This window comes from Rhipicephalus microplus, chromosome 8, assembly GCF_043290135.1.
Source record: "Rhipicephalus microplus isolate Deutch F79 chromosome 8, USDA_Rmic, whole genome shotgun sequence".
NCBI lineage: Eukaryota > Metazoa > Arthropoda > Arachnida > Ixodida > Ixodidae > Rhipicephalus > Rhipicephalus microplus.
The window spans coordinates 11,903,754-11,922,759 of NC_134707.1; the positions used below are offsets into that span (position 1 = coordinate 11,903,754).

Sequence of the window (19,006 nt, forward strand, 5' to 3'; positions counted from 1 at the left end):
ACAACCTTTCTTCAGCCTGTTTGTGCATCCGTAGGTAACCATTATCCAAGAGCAAGACTTGCACTCATTGAAAACGTTGAAGAGAACAGCGTGCACCAGCAACGAAGCGTGGAGGCGACACACCGGCAGCGCGCTTTCTGCCTCTGGCAAAATGGCTGCCGCTGGCGTCACCTGACGGGCGTCGCTTCCACTCCAGCAAGTTTTTATATCCTCCTTGGTCTCGTCCGCCTCGCTTCAATGCGTAGGGCGCTCCGAGCCTCCGGCTGCTGATCCCACTACCTCCTTCTATAACACTGTACCGAGACCAATCGAGTCTTTCGCCTAGATTTGTTGTTGATGATGACGACCTTGTATCGATGGCGCTAACTCACAAAAGGGGAAGGGCCACGAACCGGGCGGCAGGATGCTTAGAGAAAAGTTTTACAGAACTACTACTACTGATAAAATTAATAATAATAATGTGTGGAGTTTTACGTCCCAAAACCACGATATGATTATGAGAGACGCCGTAGTGAAGGACTCCGGAAACTTCGTCCATCTTGTACTGACACCGTGCAGTACTAGTTTACTGGCCTCTACCATATTGCCTTCATCGAAATACGACCGCCGCAGCCGGAATCGAGCCCGCGACCTGCGGGCCAGCATCCGAGCACTGTGGCAGACGTCTATGAAACTAAACCAAGCTGGAAATTTACTTTAAAAGCGAGACATCGAATAAAAGAAAAAAAATTTTTGAATGAGCAAGTGGTGAGGCTATCTCGGAGCCCCGAGACAAATAAAAACGAACTTACCAATACGAATAGACGAAGATGAACAAACCCCATAATAGTGTTTTTTATTATAATCGATCAAAGTTGAGCATGCATTCCTGTGGCTGTAAGCTAACACATTTCTGCCACATGATATACTGGAACATTTACTGCTAAACCAATGTTCTGAAGTCAGGCTTTTCTACATTTTCGATTTCATTGCAAAACATGCACAACGGGAATGCGTTCAATCCAGCTTTATTTGGATCACTCTTCACTAACTTCTTCAATGTCTACATCCTAAACTAGGCACACAATTTTAAATAGATGAATCTGCAGTAATCCTGTGAGCTAATCAGGGCTCACCAAATGGTGTACCACACATTTCATAATTTGGGACTTTCTCTGATGGGTTCTTCCTTCGATTTGTCTAATGTTACAATGTGAATACTTTCAAAATAACTTGGTAGAAGAAAACTTACTGAATAGTATCCACGCACTGCAGCAATAATATCCAACCTTTGGGTGGTGCTGCAGCTGTATTGTTTGAACAAGCAACCGACTGGTGCAAAGGCGCCATGTTTGTAACATGGCCGTCATTGTGTGTTTTTCACAACTTCTGTCACCAAAGGCCTGAAAGATTTTTGGATTATATTAAGAGGAAGTAATCAAGAAAACTTCTGAAAAACGGTTGCCTGGGGCAGTTTAGGCACCTCCAATACCAAGTAAACTGGTATATCTCGTTTTATGATTGCTCTGAAATGAAGGGTTCTTCGATGAGCTTTGACGGTGACTGACGAATGTGGAGGCATTCAATTCTAGTACAGTTACCCCTGAGAATTCATTCATCCATAATTTGGCTATCCAGCAAGAATCAATCACAAAAGCTTGATGCACTTAGATTTGATTTCAATGGATTCGAGAGAAAGCTTACAAGGGTCATAGATGGATGGATGGAATAACTTTATTAAAGCGTTTGTAGATGCACAATATACTTTTGGCCTGAAACTATGAGTCGAGAGTGCATATCCATAGCAAAACCTTTGCGACCACAAGGGCTTCTTTTAGGGAAGAAGGCATGAAAGTGCTAAATGGTTATTAAAGTGGAGGCACAAAACTCAGCATCTGAAGAACTAAAATATTTGACTAAAATATAAAACAAATGATCGCTACTGAATGCACAAATCTCGCCAATGTTCAAAATAACGCAACACGTTGACCCAGTACTCATGGATTGAAACAGGAAAGTTCAGGGCTAAGTAACGCATCTACATTCATTACAGTGTTCAGTACGGGTCATGTAAGCGTTATTTAAATTTGAACACGCACATCAGAGCCAACATCATTTTTTGAGACAACATCCGTTGCGATGCAACTGGTTACACACAGGTGGTCTCTCCTGCTTTCAATATATAAATCTACAACTATCGTTGCAGTGACATACGATGCTGCTATGCTCTACTTGGAGCAGTCAAAAAACAAGGGCACAGACTTAGAAAAACGACTTTATGTGACTGTTCAAGCAAGGCAAAACTCTGCGAAAGCCTTGTTTGACACACACGATCAGAACTTCCATTGCTTCCAGGTGGCAACATCATAATGCAGTTTCGAAGCAATGTGCATCCCAATTTTAAACAAGGTTTAAAAATCACGTAATAAAAATCACGTAAACAAGGTTAATTTTACAAACAATTACAAACAATTTTAAACTGCTGCTACCAGTTCTGCGTCTACCATGGTCAGCACCTCACAGGAGCTACATTAAAATACTGTCAATGGTCATAAAACATAAGGAACACTCAACCCTGCTATTCAGGACAAGGACTAACTGCTTCATACCAGGTGCCGATTCTCCCACAAGGTGCAACCGTGCAGAGGTCAGTCAAAGTTCCCAAAAGGGACCGAAGTTCTGCAGTCCGTACAGACCTAGACACTCCAGCCAACGTCTTCCGACCAGCACATGATCAGTTGTATTGACCAATCAGACATATCTAAAACAAAATGTCCAGAGCTGGAGCACATGATAACCAGGAAGATACGTGCATTATCAGGACACCCATGATTACTGCTTCGCATCATATACAGTCAAGGATGTCAACTGGATGCCACCATTCATCTTCCTCGCTTGATTGGCGTTGCCACCTTCTGCCAGAATTCCCTCTGAGTCTCGTCGATGCGTTGGAACTCGGGGACGCATGTCGTGCACTGGTCCAGTCAAGCGTCACGTGTGGCATATAGTTCTGAAAAAAAAATCCAGACGTCGCAGCTGTTGATGGTCACGTATCGGAGTGCAGGCAGGACCTTGCCCAGGAAGCGCAGATCATTTCCAGTAAGGATGAGCACCAGCAGTGGGTGCTTAGTGCAGAGCCCCAGGTGTTCAAGCCATGGCAGCGAGCCAAGTTAACTGCGGATGACAAATGATGTCACAAAAAGGTCCCCATCGAGGCGGAGCGAAATGACCCACCTTCTCGCTCCAAGCAGCGCCTCGAATGTGCGAATCGCGATGTCCCCTCCCAGTCGCAGATTGACCAGTCTTGCGGACGATCCGAGGATAAGGTTGTCGGCGTCATCGTCGATGACTGAGCATTTGGGCAGTGACAGGGTCTCCAGGCTTGGCCAGTGCTTGGCAACAGCGGGAAGACTGACATCTTTGACGAACTTGAGTGACAGGTGCTCCAGTGGGAGATGTTTGAGTGTGTCCTTGACAAGCCCTTGTAACGAGCACAGCATGCCTTGTGCAATAAACATCAGTGAGACGCCAGCGAGCTGGTCAAAGACCCCGAATGCAGCGATAGTCTGACTGTGAGTTGTGGTAACCTGCGAATAAGAAACATACTAAGTTGAACTAGTTCCAGCTTTATTTGGTAAACATGTTATTCTAGGTGCAATGCTTGACACACTAAGAAAGGACAGAAAAGATATAGATGGCGCTCCTCTGTCTCTATGTCCTTTTCTCACGTTTCAAACATCATGCCAGAAATACAATGTTTAATAAATGTACTAAGTGAAGCCTTCATCTTCTAAAAAAAAGTGTCATAAGTGCTTTAACAGAGCCATTGTCACATAAGTCAAGCATCGGTTCCTAGGCACTATATATCTGCAATTCAGAGCAGTAGTGACCCTAAAGTGAGATTTGGAAATTATCACAAGCCGAAAAAACCAAGAAGACAGGACCAGTGCATGTAATTTTTTTTGCATTTACCATCTAATTTGCATACCTAATTTTACAATCACATATCACTAACTCTCCCCACAAGAGCTACTTCTAAGCATTGTCCTTGTGCACAACTAATGACAGCATTGCAGAGAGCTTTTTTGGCTCAAAGTACAACAAATATTGCACAGACAGAGAAGTGCAAAGAGCACTGCATGCTGGCATCACACTGTGCTTTTTACAGTCAGTTACAACTTAAAGAAAAATGTAAGCTCTGCCCATACAACCGCAGTGTGACTGCGCTTCACCAGTGAAAGACAGTTGTGATAGCTGGTTTCTGCTTGAACCATCAGTACATTGTCTTGGTTAATTTAACTACTATGCATATTAAGAGCCAAAGGTTTATTGTCACTACCAAAAGCATTGTTTGGCTGAGCAGCAATGTCACAATTTGTGATGTAATTTACCAGCACGGTCAAGCTTTTTACTTACAACCATCGCTACTAACGTGTTTTTGTATGGCAAATTCAAGAATCTGAAACACTCAAGGAGCGCTTGACATCATCAAAATCAGTAAGCACTGTAAGAAGCTGCAATCATGCTGTGGAGGTACTGTAATGGCTGTGAACGAAGCTGACATTTTTTCTTGAAGTTGTAACCTAGCATAAATGATGTAAATATCGTTCATTCCCTGGCCCACACCTTCGGAAGACAGTGAGCTCCGCAAATAACAATGGGCAGAACTCCCTGCGTCACACTATCAAGGAGGTATATCTCTAGCTCTGGCTCGACAAGCGTCTTTACCCTTCCCCTCATCCATCACTCACTGCGCTTGACGCTTGAACTCTACGGCACATCTAAATGAATTGCCTGATAAGCCCCTCTGCCTTTTACTTAAAAAATATAGGTCTAACCCCTGCTGTCCCAATTGCCCCTCCCCATAGGCCGACCTGTCACACTGCCTGTTTTACTGCCCAACTGCTCAGCAATCCAGCTATTACCCTCCCCATCCCTTTCCATCACCTCCTGGCTCGACTGGATCGGGGCCGAAGGGGAAGAAGAACAGCGTCGACTGGTCGCACAGGCGGTCGAAATGCTCAGCCTGTATATTGTGGCTGAATAAAAGTCTATTACTACTATTACTACTATCAAACAGGTGAACAAACAAGTCCAAATGGAAACAGTGTTACACTACTGTGAGGTTGATGTTGAAGCATATAAATAACGCAATGAAACCTTAACAAAGGAAATCATGGCAAATGTCACCTAAATGCACCGCAAGCTGTGGAAGAACATGTTGACTTGGACCATGTGCCCTGGCGTTATGTCCCAGACGACACCAGTTGTGCCGTCGAGCCACTCCACGTCTGCCCCAAGTGTGAGGCTCCACGAAGCGAGAAGAGAGGGGCGTGCCACCAGTAGCGTGCTCACCAGCGGATTGGCTGGGCTCAGAATCTCGTGTGAAGATGTCTGTAGCTGACACAGCTGCAGAAAAAAAACAAAAAAAAAGATGGGCAAGCTTCACGAACAGCTCCCTTCTTTAGCAGAGATGTCTCAGTCTTCCAAGTGCCACCACCGTTATAGAAGTAGTCATGCAAGTCACAGACCAAAGGGAGGAGTGAATAAGAAAATACACAGAAATGATAATTACAATAATCATGACACTTGAGATGATTAAGCCCCCCAATCCCCAGCCAAGGCTACACTCCTGGCACACAGCATGCAGACCACCCTCATCGCTGTCACAGGGACTGATTTATGGATCACTAATGCATTCGCCTTTATTTTCTTATATTCTTTTAGGGTGTAGTGTACACATGTGGACGCCATGTGCCTTTTCGCAGTTATTTGTAATATTGGTCAGAAAATAGAAAGGTGCATTATGCGTAGGATGAACAGGACGTCTTGCATAGTTGATGTCTTTCCTTGACCTCAACGTGCCATAATTACCACAGCTGCACATATTGGTAAAGTCACTAAAACGTGTAATTTTGGCAAAGTGAGGTATTGGGCTAGTTGGTTTTGCGTGATTAAAATACCATGCAACAGTTACTGGGACACAAAACGTTAAAGAGGACACACGTTAACAAGGTGGGCAGGACAAGCACAATGGACCACTTTGTAATGTTGAATATTGCTTCGTAATGCTCAATAATAATCTACTTGTCATTCGATATGCTGTGTTTCGAGAACAAGGTCAGATGTATTATGTTCTGCAACTATAAATGAATTGCATATGCACACGTAACTTAACTTTCATTCTTCTTATGCAAGACTGGAACATGACTGACAGCGGAATAATGATATACTTAATTAGATGCAAATTACAATTATTGAAACTTGCACAACAGAATATACTGCCTGCTTTCTTTTTTTTTTCCTGAAATATAACAAGTGCCTTTAAGTTTTACACACTTGCAGGTCAATGCATTACAACTAGAACCTAAAGAAGATGTACCCTTATACCCTTATACACACTCTTGCAGATGTGCGAACTTACTTGTGCTACCTGAAACCCCATGATAATGTTAATGCTACGCTTGTCCAGTTTACCCCTTTCGATGCAATTGAAAAGCTCCAGATGCATCGCAATGAAGGTGCCTTTTGAAAATCGACAATGTGCAAACTCACGTAGGATCAATCGCCGAGCAGGCAACAGATAGCTGGCGAAACAAGTTGTGCGACTTCAACTGTGGCGCGCTGCCGATGAGCCGCAGCTGCAAAGAGCCCCGCCAATGTCACCCCAGCCATCTTCTGGCATCTGTAGTCGCAGGTCATGATGCAGGACGAGTGTTTCCACAGAACGGAACAGATCGATCAGGGTGCGGACAAAGTCGCGGTTACGGACGATCACGAGCGTCCTGACTTTGTACAGTACAAGTCACGCTGCTGCGCCCAACGGCCGGCACTCGTCGAACGAAGCCCAGCCGAACAGCGCAGCAACCACAGTGGTTGCTGAGGAAGCCGCGGTTCTCGACGAACGCGTCGGCGATAGTGGTGATGAGGTGGCCTTTGTCGTTGCAAGACAGACCCTGCGGGAGTGTCGGTGTCGAAGATGAAGACGAGGAGGACACTGACGGTAGCCACGGTTTTTCAAGCTTGAGCACAACGTGGTCCTCGTGTCCGCAAACCTTGTCAGGGTCTTCACGCAGGTCGCGGATGATGTCTGTGGCAATCATGTTTAAGAAACTGCAGTAGAACAGAGGGGCATGGAGGTGAAGTGCTGATTAAAGTTGGGCTTATTGCAAAACCTGCGGCAAGATAGAAAAGCATCTTTACTTTTGAATCAGCACTGGAAATAATAGAAGACACTTGAGTAGAAAGAACACGGGATTTGTCATGCGGCCTTGCTACCCAGGTTTCTTTTACGAGTTTTCCCCGCCAATTTAAATTTATGCATCAACTACATTTGGCCAGCTTTCTACTTTACTACAGAAATTTCTTTATCATGCTGAGCCAGGTTAAGTTGGTAAAGCACACATAAAATGGGAAAACATGTTGCTTATGCTAAAATAAAAGCTTCATATGTATGAAAACAGAGCACGCATAAAACAAACACATGTGGTGATGAAGTCTTCAAATCTGCCGAGCATTTTTCTGCAGCAGTGAAAGTCATGATAACAACTAATCGTGGCAAGTTGAATGCTGTTAGGTTTTAATTACAGTAAAAAATTTTTTTGCAGTTTTACATGTCAAACCCCAAACATAATCACGAGATGCATAGTTGTGATGGACACAGCATGACTTTGACTGCCTGACCTTCTTCAGCATAAACATAAATCAAAGAAGATTGGCAGTCTTGAAATTCACTTGTGCCGAAACCTGGTCGGGAATCCAATCATCAGCTTTATGAAGAATCTCACTGCAAGTGATAGTTTACGACCATATTTGTGGGATTCTACAATAAGCCCAAACTGAACAATGACCAATACATGCTCTTCAGTGCCTGCCATCAGAGGCAAGAATGGCTTCATACGCACAAGCAGAGAAACTGCAGGCCTTTGCAAAACTATACATATATATATATATATATATATATATATATATATATATATATATATATATATATATATATATATATATATATATATATATATATATATATATATATATATATATATATATATATATAGCCTATATAAACATTCACAATTACGAAAGATTGCAAAAGAAGAAGAGCAAAAATCATTTAGTGAGACAGCCTTCTTGCTTTCCTACCGTTTTTCATTTCTACATCTACAACCGCTAGCTGCGTTTCATGCGTTTTTTATATCATGACGCATGGGTTTTTGTGCTGCAGCTAACGAACAAAATGAAATAGCCTAGAAGAAAAGGCTGCCTGCATCTTCCCATGGGGGAAACTTGAGTAAATGCATTGCAGAGCGGTGGGGGTATCACGTGAATGATGCGTAATTGGGTATGGTTTGAGTATCCTCAATTGTTCTTTCGTCTTTATTATTCTTATTTATTGAATGAAGGAGAAGTGTTGCCTTCAACACGTGGTGAGATGCTGACATTGGGTTGTGCCCACTACTGGTTGAAGGTACTGTTGCTTCCAACGCATCTACTCGAGTCAAGCAAAGCGTCAAGTCAAGGGAAAGCCAAGTAAGGATGCCCTTGACTGAATACCGAAGGCGTGATCCAGTGCCTACAGATACTGGGTGGCCATTGAATGGTTGTGCAGCGCGAACAGTCAATTTTTACAAGCAGACACTGCCTGCGTCAGCTTAGTGAGGAGAAGGGAGAGTGACAGTTGGCACGAGACGCGAGCATGCGCTGTGGGGGGTGTTGACGACACCGCCAATGCCGGATTTGCGACTAGGTGTGACTATAAAATGCTCCGCATTTAGAAACGATGACCAAAGAACGAACCTAGAGGTCGCGCGCTAGGGGGCGTACATTTCACGTCCCATAGCCCCGATATGGTTATGCGGGACGCTGTAGTGGAGGGCTCCAGAAATTTAGACCATCTGGTGTTCCAACATTTTGACCAACATCGCACAGTACACGGGCCTACACCATTTAACGCAAAATGCGAGAAAATGCGAGAGTTAACACTGCCCCGACTCGTAATGGTCGAACTCATCAGAGCACTGCATTTCATTTGTCCCCTGCATTACTTTAGCGCCAGTTTTCTTAGGCGACAATAGCAGCAACAGTTTGCGGTGCTCTTTGCAACAACACAGCATGATAAGCATGCCTAAGTCCACATTTTGAGTAAAAACAATCAAGCGGCTAAGCTATCCACAAAGGCGCGACACTTCAGAGCCCATACACTTGAGACTGTATGCTGTGAAAGCTCACATTTGTATCCTGAGCCCAGGGAGATAAAAGGAGGGTGTAGGTTAGAGCCCTTGAGCACTTACAGCCCTTCTTCGTTGACACTGAGCGCAGTAAGAAGACTTCTACTAGCAGATACAATGTGTGAGCTTAGCGGCATCCTTTCTTGCTTTTAAAGTATTCACACTTCACAAGCAACTGCCCAACATAGAAACTGACCACAAAAAGCTCAGAGCGCAACACGCGGCTCACACCGCGCGCGCACGCACCAAGCTGCAGCTGCGGATTGGCTTGGATTCGACAGACTTGAAACGAATTAAATCCCATCATGATGATGAGCTTACGCACGAACAGCGTGAATTCAAAAGTGCGCTCGTGATACGGTGCTCGTGGTCGCGAAGTGGGAGGGAGTCTGTGGATCTACGCACGCATTAGAAAGGCGTAAGAGAAAACCACCATGAGACTAAGTGCCACATGTCTCCTTGGGCAACGTAACAGTTATTTATGAATGAATATCAGATATTTGTGTGCGCATGTTTTTGCAAGCTAAGCCTACGCACAAGTCTGCTGTGTCTTGAGCTCCGGCAAAGAATTCACGCCTTAACTGAACAATACACATTTATTATGCTCTGACACGCAAGGAATAAAAAGAAACTATGTTATCTAGCAACAAATAAGATTGAGAGCGTCCTTGTGAGGCGCCTCTGAGTATGGCACGAACTATCGATCACATGCTTGTCCGCTCACCAGCGATTCTCGACATGAGCATACGAACCACATCAGCTTCATTATTTTTAAAGCTAATAGAGCGTGTTGTCAAGTTCTCCCTTATGTTGCTGCGAAGTGTTAGCTCACTACAGAAATAGTGAGCAACGCAGTCATGGAAGTAGGCAATCACTTGTCAAAACACTATGGAATGACACGCATTCGTGCAACAAAACTGGAAGGTCTGAACCCTGGCAGTCTTGTAACTCTCGTTGCATCAGCGCTGAAATTCGTATACTGTTCGACATCAGCATCGCCTCGCGAATAGTGGCCGTCATGGGACGCACACTGCCATTCGAAGATACATTGCGGCTTTGATGGCTTGATCGTCAAATGATAAGAAACGGTGTCTTCTCCAACACTTCGCGCCATGGCGGCACAATCCCTAGCGCAAAGAGCCAACTGCATGCTGTCCATATCAGCTGCAGCCGCATCGCTCAAGCGATGAGAGATGTTGCTCATACTCGCAGAGTCCTGTGACTTGAGAGCAACCGTTGTTGGTTCAGACGCGAGCCGCAACACGAGCAATGTTTTAAGCACAGCAGCTGAACAGAACGCTGCTGCGCCCTTGGAGGCGCTGGATGGCGAGCTTGCGGCATGCGGACGTATTTCGGGCACCTGGCCATTAACCAGGCCGCGTCCTACCTCGGAGTCGCTGTATTAGGATGTTGGAGTTGTCGAAGAGCAAGATGAACGTCGCAAGAGTTACAGCCCACAGCACGATACCAATCGCGACTCCATAGAGGATGACACGCGTCTTCATCGTGAGTAGTTTCTTGAAACTCGTGGCAGTAGCTCTTCTTTTTCTTCTTCACCCGTCAACAGTCACACTTGATGATGATGGCCTAAATGTATGGCTCACACCCACTCTAGGGGATTGGTCAAGAAACTAATTAGATGAAAAGAATCACATATTAATGGTATATTTATTTATAAAATTGTGAGAAATAATTAAATTTTAATTAGTTGGAGAATTTCGATCAAAACTGCGTTGATTCGATTAGAAATATTTCTACAGCAGAACAGATATCTCAGTGACACTGAGCTAATGAGAAGTCTCTTAATGAGAGAATGTTAGAAATAATTACATCCAATCTTATTCAATTAAAAGCCACAGTAAGAAATATTTTCCTCGGTAACTTGAAGGGGCTACACGGTAAAAAATAATGCTCATCGTTTTGCACTCCTTTTCATTCTCATTAGCACGTGGCTGCACACAGCACGCTCTACTAGGTCATAATCTCAAATTTTAGGTCATAATCTCAAAGGAAATAAACTAACATTTACACCACATAAAGTATTTTTTAATTGCTCAACGAAAATATAACTTCCCAGGCAAATGACTTTGTGAGGCAGCAGGTGCACACGCAAAACGTTGGTGTGTGCCAAGAGTGAAGCCATGCACAGGGCAAAAGTGGCCACAAGATGGCGGCGTTCATATTGGTAGAGGTTGGAGAAAACGTCAACATTCAGCAACATTGGCGTTTAGAGAATAGAAAGGGGGGTTTTCTTCCAAATTTCCACAAGTCTAATATGAAAAAATTTTACGTGGATATGCTACTTAATAATGTTAAGGCAATCGATTTCATGTTTACGAGTTAATCGATGGTGGGCTTAAGCATGTGCTGCCAAGTTTTCGTGCCTTGTGATACCGGTTCCTTGAGGAAACTTCGAGATATTGACAAATTTTATGGGACAGCAAGTAATCAATATTCATGTCAATCATTCATCTTACTTTCATTGAGATCAGCAATTTTCCATTTTATAAGCAACCAACCGTTTTTATTCACAGAGCAAAACGATACATTTAGGGCGGCTTGTGTATATTTACATGCACACACATGCACCATACGTAACGTATGCTTGAACTTCACTCTGAAAAAATTTTCTGGCTACATAGCCAGGAACAATCCCTCATTTATTGTTTTCGAAATAAAGGTTGTGTGTTCGTCAACTCACTTTAGCCGGTGAGGCAACTTTGCTAGAGCTTGTACTTCAGAGTTCTTTCATTAAAAAGATAGTAAAAATATCCTCCTTAGTTAGGAGTACACAGGCAGATCCAGAGGCGGCGTAGGGGTCGAATGGAATGTGTCGATTGAAGAGCGATTTTCACGTCTTCCCAGAAGCATGCCCCTTCTCCCCTACTCAAAAAAATTCCTGCATTATTGACTCCTGTCGGAGCCAGATATGTCCACAGTGTGCGGCTATGATTTCTTTAGGGGCGAAGCTCCTTAAGGTGTGGGTCTGTCCATCCCTTGTATGTATGTAGTAGTACGTAACCACCGGTGGCACACACCCGCTTTAAAGCTGGTATTTGCCGCAGTGGATGCGAGATGGGAGATGGCGGTACTCGGAGTGTTCTTTAGATGGACGCACGGACGGACGGACGGGCTTGATAGACGTGCGGACGTACGGACGGATAGACGCCCGAACAGACAGACAGACAGACAGACAGACAGACAGACAGACAGACAGACAGACAGACAGACAGACAGACAGACAGACAGACAGATGGATGGATGGATGGACTCACGGACAGACGCATGGACAGATGGAAGGACGCATGGATGGACGCATTGATGGACGCATAGATGGACGCATGGATGGACGGAAGCAAGGACGGGCTGTTGGACGCTTCGCCCCCCTCTTCACCGTTCACTCCGTGGATATGCTGTGATTTTTCTTTATCGCAGAGTCATGCCTGTGCTTAAAACTCGCACCCCCCCCCCCCCTCCACAAAAAAAAAAAAAAACCGTGATGCGGGCATCATGTCTCGCAAAAATCGTGTTAACAGATGTAATATAAGGTATTAGAAAAGCGAATTTGTTCTGTACTTGCGCCCCGTAAAATACTGGTTCTAATTCGATAAAGAGGTAACAGGAGCATGAGATGACTCGAACTGGCGGAGACTTGTACAACTGGCAAAACATCGACGAGGCTAGCGGTGACTGTTCGCTTACGTCTTTCGCAAAGAAAAAATTACCAGCGACCCCGGAGTTGCTAAATGACGACATGCGGCGTCCTTGCTCTGCGCGAAGTGCGTAATATACCGTAGAAAGCACGACACGTATTTCAAAGCAGGAATGTCAACACGATGCAGCTGCCCGTGATGAAACCATGTTGAAAGCTATCGTCGATATTTCGCTGGCGCAGACATCGATCAATCACTCCGTGGTAATCTCTTTACGATGTGGCTGGCACTTTTTCATAGCAAGTTGGCAGATTTTTTATTTGTAATTATCAGCAACCAATTATGTACAAGCATGAAGCCTATCAGCGCGCTCATTTGGGTCAGTTGATTCTTCTTGACGTTGATATGGCGACGAAGAACGAGTGTCATTTCGAAACTCATAGCTAAAGATGCTCGCGCACCCCACACTTCGATCAGGGCACCGTGAAACTCATCAACCATAACGATTCGGCTATATTAATGATGAAAGCTAAATCGACTCGAGAGTTCTCAGAAGGCTGCGTTAGTATAGCTTCCTTATCAATATCTACGGGAGAAAGTGTTTGAGTGCCCAGTGATTGGAAGGAGCAGGCCTTGGGTCACGTGCTTCGGCGTGTGCATGTGATCGTCCCCCCCCCCCCCTTTTGTTTTAGAACAAACAAGTCAAAACTTGCGCTGTGTGCGCACCGTCTCGTCGATGTCCACGCCTTCAAAGTGAATCCATGTCGTCTTCCACAAACGTACTGTTTTGCTTCGTCAAAATTTACCCGTAACGGCTTAGGGGGGGAAGCCGAGGAGGTCAACGACTGGAGATAACCACATGTTTCACACCGCTGGTTGGGTTGCGTAAAGACCAGCCGGACGGAGACGACTCTGCTGGCACAGCTTTGCCGACGCGCGAAAAAAAACTGCAGAAAGTCTCCGTCAGGCAAAGCGTTTGTTTTGGCCCCGGCCGCCTCGCACAGTTCACGTTTCGCGGATCAAGCAAGCCGTTTGGCAAAAGAGGCCTCAGCTCGGAACACTTCACGCTACGTTTTCACACTGTGAGCACCCTCACATAAAGGGGCGATCAACAGCTCTGAAACGACGGCAACAGTTTGTAAGCGGAGGAAAGCTTCGAATGTTACTTTGAGATCCTTGTCAGTGCTCTTCAAAGGGTGAGTACGTTAGCTGCTCGCATGCGTAACCGCTAGTTGACTGAAGTTAAACGAGCACTGATTAGTGATGTGCGAAGAGTATTCCTTGGAAGCGCATTGACTACAAATGCAATATATACGACGAGAATGTTTTTTTCAGAAAAGTCTAAATTATTAAAGTTTTCTTGTCCGAGGTAGTATGTACGTGTTACTTGACTTCTACATTACTCCAAATTAATGACGTAGATGCGCGAAAGATCCCAATATTTAATTGGTTAATTAACAAAATGATATTTAGGATGTGAATTGTTACTTGCTGATGCACATTGCAATTAAAGAATTGTAGTCTATAGGAGTTCACAAAGTGAATCCACAACAAGCGAATTTTCATGGTGAGATCAGTTAGAAAGTATTGATTCCCAACGTGGGCGATAATGATGTGAGCACTCGTGTTAATTTTTTTGATTATATAAATAAGATTGCTTGGAAAAAAATGAATATAAACAACAGCGTATATTTCGCGCAGGCTCTCAGGGTACTAATATATCAATATCAACGCAATTCCTAGGTTTCGCAGGTTTTGTATCAAGTGGGCATGACATATGTGACATTTGAAAGAGGCGTAAAGAGTGTTCTTCAAGTTTCTATCTACGCCATCGGAAAGGCGAGCCCTATCGCAAATGACAGTTTGCTGAGCTAGAAACAACCTAAGAACGTTGTACAGAGATAGAGAAAGAGTAAGGTTGAGTGAAAGGCAGGGAAGTGTACCAGAAGAAAATATCTGGTTCGCTACCCTGCACTGGAGAAAGAGAAATGCACATGAAAAGAAAAAAAAAGAAAAAGTAGGGAAATAAGAGGGAAAGGGATGGTTAAAGAGAAGAAAAAAGAAAACGCGAACACACTCAAGCACTGGATTGTTACAGCCATTTCGCGAGTCCGGTTCACCGCGAAAACTTCAGCAGCGCCTTCGTCGCTTTCTGGCTGGACCGTCGAACGTTCCAGCACTCCAAAATGGACTGCTCTGAAAGCGGTCGGACGTCGAGCTGTGCTGACGTTGCCGAAAGCTGATGTCTTTTGGGAGCTATAATAAGGACAGTCACAATGGGCGTGGGCGATGGTTTTCTCACTGCCACAGTGATCACACGTCGACGATGTGGGCGCGCTTTGAAGACGCGGACAGGAAAAAGGCAGATGTGTCCTTTCTCTTCGTCGACACGCGGGAGAAGAGTTGCCCAATTTTTATAGAGAAGTCGTACAATTCAGTTTTCTGACTAGAGCTGAAAGCCCGTCTCCTGTCAAACCACGAACGAGTCTGTGTTTTTGTCTATTCACACAACCGCAGGATCAAAGGCTTATTTATGCGCCTGTGTCAAACCAGGCACTTTTTATAGAGATTAGCGCCGATCGGAATTGCTCGGGATTCGAATCGTTTAGTGACTGAAAAATTATAAAATATGCTATGTGACGACGTCAAGTGCAGCAGACTCCTGCAAACTGTCATGGTCTACTGATTACGAGTAAACTATTCAAGAATAAAGCTTTCGAGTTGAACCTGCCTAAACCTACAGTTCATTTTCACGCTGAAAGCTAGAATGCGGCCGACGTTCGCGGCAGCGAGAGGCGAACGTTTCGAAAATCGCTTTCAAAAAACTAAATGCAATGGCAACAAAATGCGCAAACCACGTCGTACGTACTCTGTGCAGCGACTCATGATGAGCGCGGATGCTTGGTGTCCCATGTTGCTTCGAACAGTACACAACTCTCATGTGGCCCAGCAACACGTTTGCGATGAATTTTCAGTGTTACTTGCAAGTTTTGCTACCCACTTCAGGCGTCGGCGCACTTATCTGCCACGGATGGGAGCCGGCGGCGTCCGATTTGTTCCCTGTGTTTAGGGGCCTTCGACTAATCTATAAGGTCTGAACATCGCCTGTGTCATTAGTTCGCGCTGAACTTTACACTAATGAAGTGGGTGCAGAACAAGCCTTCGCGTTCTTCGCGTGAATCATATTTTCTCACGTGATCTCTGCAATTCAAGCGCCCTGTTTATCTCCATTAGTCAGAAAACAGAACGTTTTGACTAGCATATAAAATTAGTACAGGATTGCATACTGCAGCCAGGCACGACACAGCTTTGCCCGAGTTGCGAGCGCTTCCTAAGGGTAATTATATCTGCATCAAATATCGAAACACAAGCCGCCGAGGCCACCAAACAAGGGCCACGCAAAAACAAGGTAAACAGGAAGTTTTGAAGGGCACGTTTCCGGTGAACGCGCAATGTTGAGGCAGGCTGCTGGCAAAACCGCCTGTATACGATGAAACGTTGCGCATGTATATATATTTACGCGTGACTGACACGCCAGGACGGCAAGCACATGACCGCCTGCGTGACACATGTCATACTCATGGGAAGGAGAAAACTAAATGTAGGACAATGTTGACGCAACGTGCAATGCGCTACTTGGGCGACAATATGCTTCTGAGCGGGTATAGAAGTACACATCTCGAACGTCGGTGAAAGCGAGTAAGTCCTTTGTTAACCTATGACTTCCTCCCTAGGCAGCAAGCATGGATGTCAACCAGCCTCCACCACCGGCATCGCCGTTTTGTTAGCAATGAGTCGAGCTCCTACGTGTTTTTTTTGTGACTTTGATAAACAAGATAAGTTGGCGATGTAGAAAATCGGACATATATGGTGTAATAAGGCAGTGTCCAGGAATGCGTATTGAGTTAGACTGCCGAACTAAGTTCAAGTGGACTTACAGCTAACTGTGTTGCCATTCTCAGTTATCTGTAACAAAAAGTACGTCCCCATTGAACTTGGTACGTTCAATCACTTGGGTAGAGAAGCAGTGAGAGCTTAGTGCATTTCAACTTGTGTGCACGCCAGGCTTAGCCCGCACATATACTTTTGCAATATCTCACTGGATACCTTTTGGATATCTTTTGTTGGATAACTTTTGGACATCTCACCGAATATATTTAGATAACTTTTGCGATATCCCATTTTGTGCTGACTTCAGGCGGCATTGACATCGACGACTGATAGTTGCCAGAGAGACTGGCAACAGAGGAGCTGCTCATGGAGGTCAGTGTTGATGCCAACAACTTTTCTGTTTCCGGGATAATAGGCAGGCGCACATGACGGAGGGAGGAAGGGGGAAAGTTGTCCCTCCTAATAATCTAAAGGGACACAAATTAGGCTCCTTAGCGTTACTCAGTCAGGCCCGCCATGGTATTGTTTATTTCGTAGAGTTATGAGTATACGCCGATATATCAATAGCAATTAACAATTGATAATATAGCCACAGTATCCGGCAGACACTCCACCAATTGCGGTAGACTGTATGCGAGGATTTAGATGAATGAATTCTTAACTTTTTATATAAACTTGTAGCCGCAATAGAAAGTTAGATAGAGATTTTTCAAGATGGTCAACAATTTCCTCATTATTATCTTTTATAATTGCAATACCATGAGAGCAACACAATTATGAATTGACGAGCAATTGGGCAAAACACCAAATTACAGTGTGACTTGCTCAGTGCGAGAGCAAATAATTAAAGTTATACTAGCCCTGCCGACAACGTGCCAATTGCCCATATGTAAGTTTAGAATCAAGTTACGCTGGAAGCCCGGCACACTTGTCTGGTTTGGCAGTGCCTGCTATGGCGGTCAAGGACTCTTCCGCGCCGGTTCGTACACACAATCACACGAACGCACCATACAATGCATGAACGCAAGCTGGAAGCGGTTAATGAGTGGGCACGGTGGAGGCACGATGGACGCACATTCATCAAACCCCTTTTTGTTCTTTGTACAGACCGCGCTTGCCATCACTTTGATCCCCTCGTCAGGCGACGCACGTGTCAACCGCACTGGGCCGGATGCGACGGAACGTATCTTCGACTGGCACATCGATACACAGAGGGATAACGCAGCTAACCTGGACATGCGCATCTGTACTGCACCATTCGGAAGACTACTGGCGCAACTCTCGTCGACGTCATCGTGTACATCTGGTATAAGAACGGTCGCCGTAGCTGACTGGGCCAGTGGGCACGGTGGAGGCACGATGGACGCACATTCATCAAACCCCTTTTTGTTCTTTGTACAGGTGAGAGACAACCGTTCAGTTTCCTGCTACAAAAGCAACAACGTGTGTCTTTTGCTTCTACCGTGCCCACGGTCACTGCTTTCAAATATGCTTGCCGTATATCATTGTTTCGTTGACTTGTTGACCTGTTGTGGTGATGTAGAGGAAAACCCGGGTTCTAACACGGAAGAAATGCTGAGGTCGTTATTGAAGGATATGAAGGAAATTAAAGCGACCATCAGTACTAGTAGCCTGAGGTTGAACGAAACAACGCAAAAGCTGACATCAATTGAAACGAAACTGGACGGCCTTTCGTCCACTGTGTGCGATTACACATCTAGAGTTGACGACCTGCAGAAGACGGTTGCTCAACTAATTTTGAAGGTAGATGATTTAGAGAATAGAAGTAGAAGGAACAACCTTATTATATATGGTATTACGGAGCCTCGAGGAGAATAACACGAGTCGTTGGAAGAAGTTGCTCAAAAAATACTTTGTGATACCTTGAGTGTTCATGACGTTAAAATTGAACGTATCCACCGACTAGGGAAGCCGAATCCGAGCAAGGACCGTCCGGTAATTTTTAAGTTAGTGGACGGGAGAGACAAGCCGAGAATACTGATAAATTGCAGGAAACTTAAAGGTACCAACTATAGTATTTGCGAGGATTTTTCCCCTCGTATTCAGGCAATCCGGAAAAAACTATGGGAAGTTACGAAGGAAAATAGAGAGAGAGGTGAAAGGTTGCTCTTTTGTTTGATAAAGTAAAAATCAACACAAAACTGTTCAGATGGGATGAAGGAAGCGACATGATGGTTCCATTACACTCGAAATGACACGATTCTTCCCTGCGTAATGATCGGGCATCTCAAAAAA

The 19,006-nt window shown here is 44.7% G+C and overlaps 1 protein-coding gene across 1 annotated transcript in view; it reads right to left on the reverse strand.

Moving 5' to 3' along the window:
- Positions 1-1,695: 1,695 nt before the first annotated feature.
- Positions 1,696-19,006, reverse strand: part of LOC142769297 (uncharacterized) — a 215,092-nt gene continuing 197,781 nt past the window's right edge. The window contains exons 2-4 of the mRNA XM_075872427.1: positions 6,748-7,154; positions 4,606-4,660; positions 1,696-3,566 (exon numbers count right to left, since the gene is read on the reverse strand). Of these exons, the coding sequence (XP_075728542.1) occupies positions 3,150-3,566; positions 4,606-4,660; positions 6,748-7,082 (807 nt within the window). The 5' untranslated portion in view covers positions 7,083-7,154 and the 3' untranslated portion in view covers positions 1,696-3,149. The remainder of the gene's footprint in view (positions 3,567-4,605; positions 4,661-6,747; positions 7,155-19,006) is intronic.